The sequence below is a fragment of the Myotis davidii genome, unplaced genomic scaffold, assembly GCF_000327345.1.
Source record: "Myotis davidii unplaced genomic scaffold, ASM32734v1 scaffold545, whole genome shotgun sequence".
Classification (NCBI taxonomy): Eukaryota; Metazoa; Chordata; class Mammalia; order Chiroptera; family Vespertilionidae; genus Myotis; species Myotis davidii.
In genome coordinates, this window is record NW_006296634.1 from 8,709 (window position 1) to 10,263 (window position 1,555).

Here is a 1,555-nt window from a genome sequence, read left to right on the forward strand (position 1 = left end):
AATGATATCTGTAAATGCCATTTACTTGGCAAAGTAATAGCTAAAATTCATGTGATTGAATTTCAGAAACACAGACTGCCTCACGCTCACATATTATTGATATTAGATAGTGAGTCCAAATTATGTTCCTCTAATTAATTCCCTTTCAATGTGTACGAATTTTGTGCACCAGGCCACTAGTATAATAAATAAATCTCTACCCATTTCATAGAACAAAATAAAAATGAACAGAACTTTCTATTATATTATTTCAATGAAAGAAGCATACTAGAATGCAAGACTGCATTTTTAACGCAAATAATATTAAAGCAAGTTTTATCTTATCAGTAGTAAAAATTAATGATTATCTAATGAGCAATAAATGTATGATGAATGTTTAACACCTCAGAAAAAGAAAAGTAAATTCTTTCAATCCTAATAGAGTGTTCTGTCATTGATATGAGCCTGAAGTGAGAAAAGTCAAATGATCTAATAAGATGAAAATATCAAGGCAAAAGGCTGTTAAAAGACAAAGAGAATGAGAATCCATAGTGATTATCTACATTACTGAGGATTAGAGATTCAATAGTTACCTGAGTATATCAATGATAATTAGAAATATTTCTAATAAAGTGATAATGGGAACGTCAATCTTATATTTTCTAACAAAACATTAGAAGAAATAGGACACTTAATGGCTAAAAACTGAATTCTTCATATGATCCCAATTCCATTGCCCTGGCTGGTGTGGCTCAGTAAGTTAGAGTGTCATCGAAAAGGTGATCGGTTTGATTCTCAGTCAGGGCACATACACAGGGTTCCTTTTGATTCCTGGTTGGAGGAATTTGGGAGAAAGTTGACCAAGATTCTTCTCTCTCTCTCTCTCTATCTCTCTCTCTCTCTCTCTCTCTCTCTCACACACACACACACACACACACACACACACACTTTCTTCTCTGTAAAACTCAATTAAAAGTTTTGAGTCACCTTGATCTTTTAATTGTATCATGGCATTTCACTAACATTGTTCTTTTAAAGAATATTCAAAATACACAATATTCATTTAAATTGTCAATGAGATAAAGTGGATTTTCTAAAAATTAACTTAGCCCTAGCTGTTTTGGATCAGTGGATAGAGGTTCAGCCTGCAGACTGAAGGGTCCCGGGTTCAATTCAGGTCAAGGGCACATGCCCAGTGCGGGTGGGGGCGTGCAGGAGGCAGCCAATCAACGGTTCTCTCTCATCATTGATTTTTCTATCTCTCCCTCTGCCTTCCTCTCTGAAATCAATACAAATGTTTTTTAAAACAAAATAAATTAAAATTTTAACTTAGACTTCAAAAAAGAGAGAACCTACAGCACTCACCTGCTCAAAATGGTTTGACCCGGTCTCCTGCCTTTCCGCTCCATCTTCTTTATGCGGACCCGGAGGAAGACTGGGGCTGAAGGCCATGAGGTCCGTCTTGGGCGGTCCCTCCCCAGAGCACACCCTCTGCCGCCTCTGCTGGGAGTACGACCAGCTCCCCACGGCGCTGGAGCACACCAGCACGGGCTTCCCCGGCCCGCACGCACCCTCC

At 38.6% G+C, this 1,555-nt stretch overlaps 1 protein-coding gene across 1 annotated transcript in view; it reads right to left on the reverse strand.

The window, feature by feature from the left end:
- Window positions 1-1,555, reverse strand: part of LOC102765833 (protocadherin alpha-11) — a 5,279-nt gene that overhangs the window by 1,359 nt on the left and 2,365 nt on the right. The window contains exon 2 of the mRNA XM_015569583.1: window positions 1,345-1,551. Within this exon, the coding sequence (XP_015425069.1) occupies window positions 1,345-1,551 (207 nt within the window). The remainder of the gene's footprint in view (window positions 1-1,344; window positions 1,552-1,555) is intronic.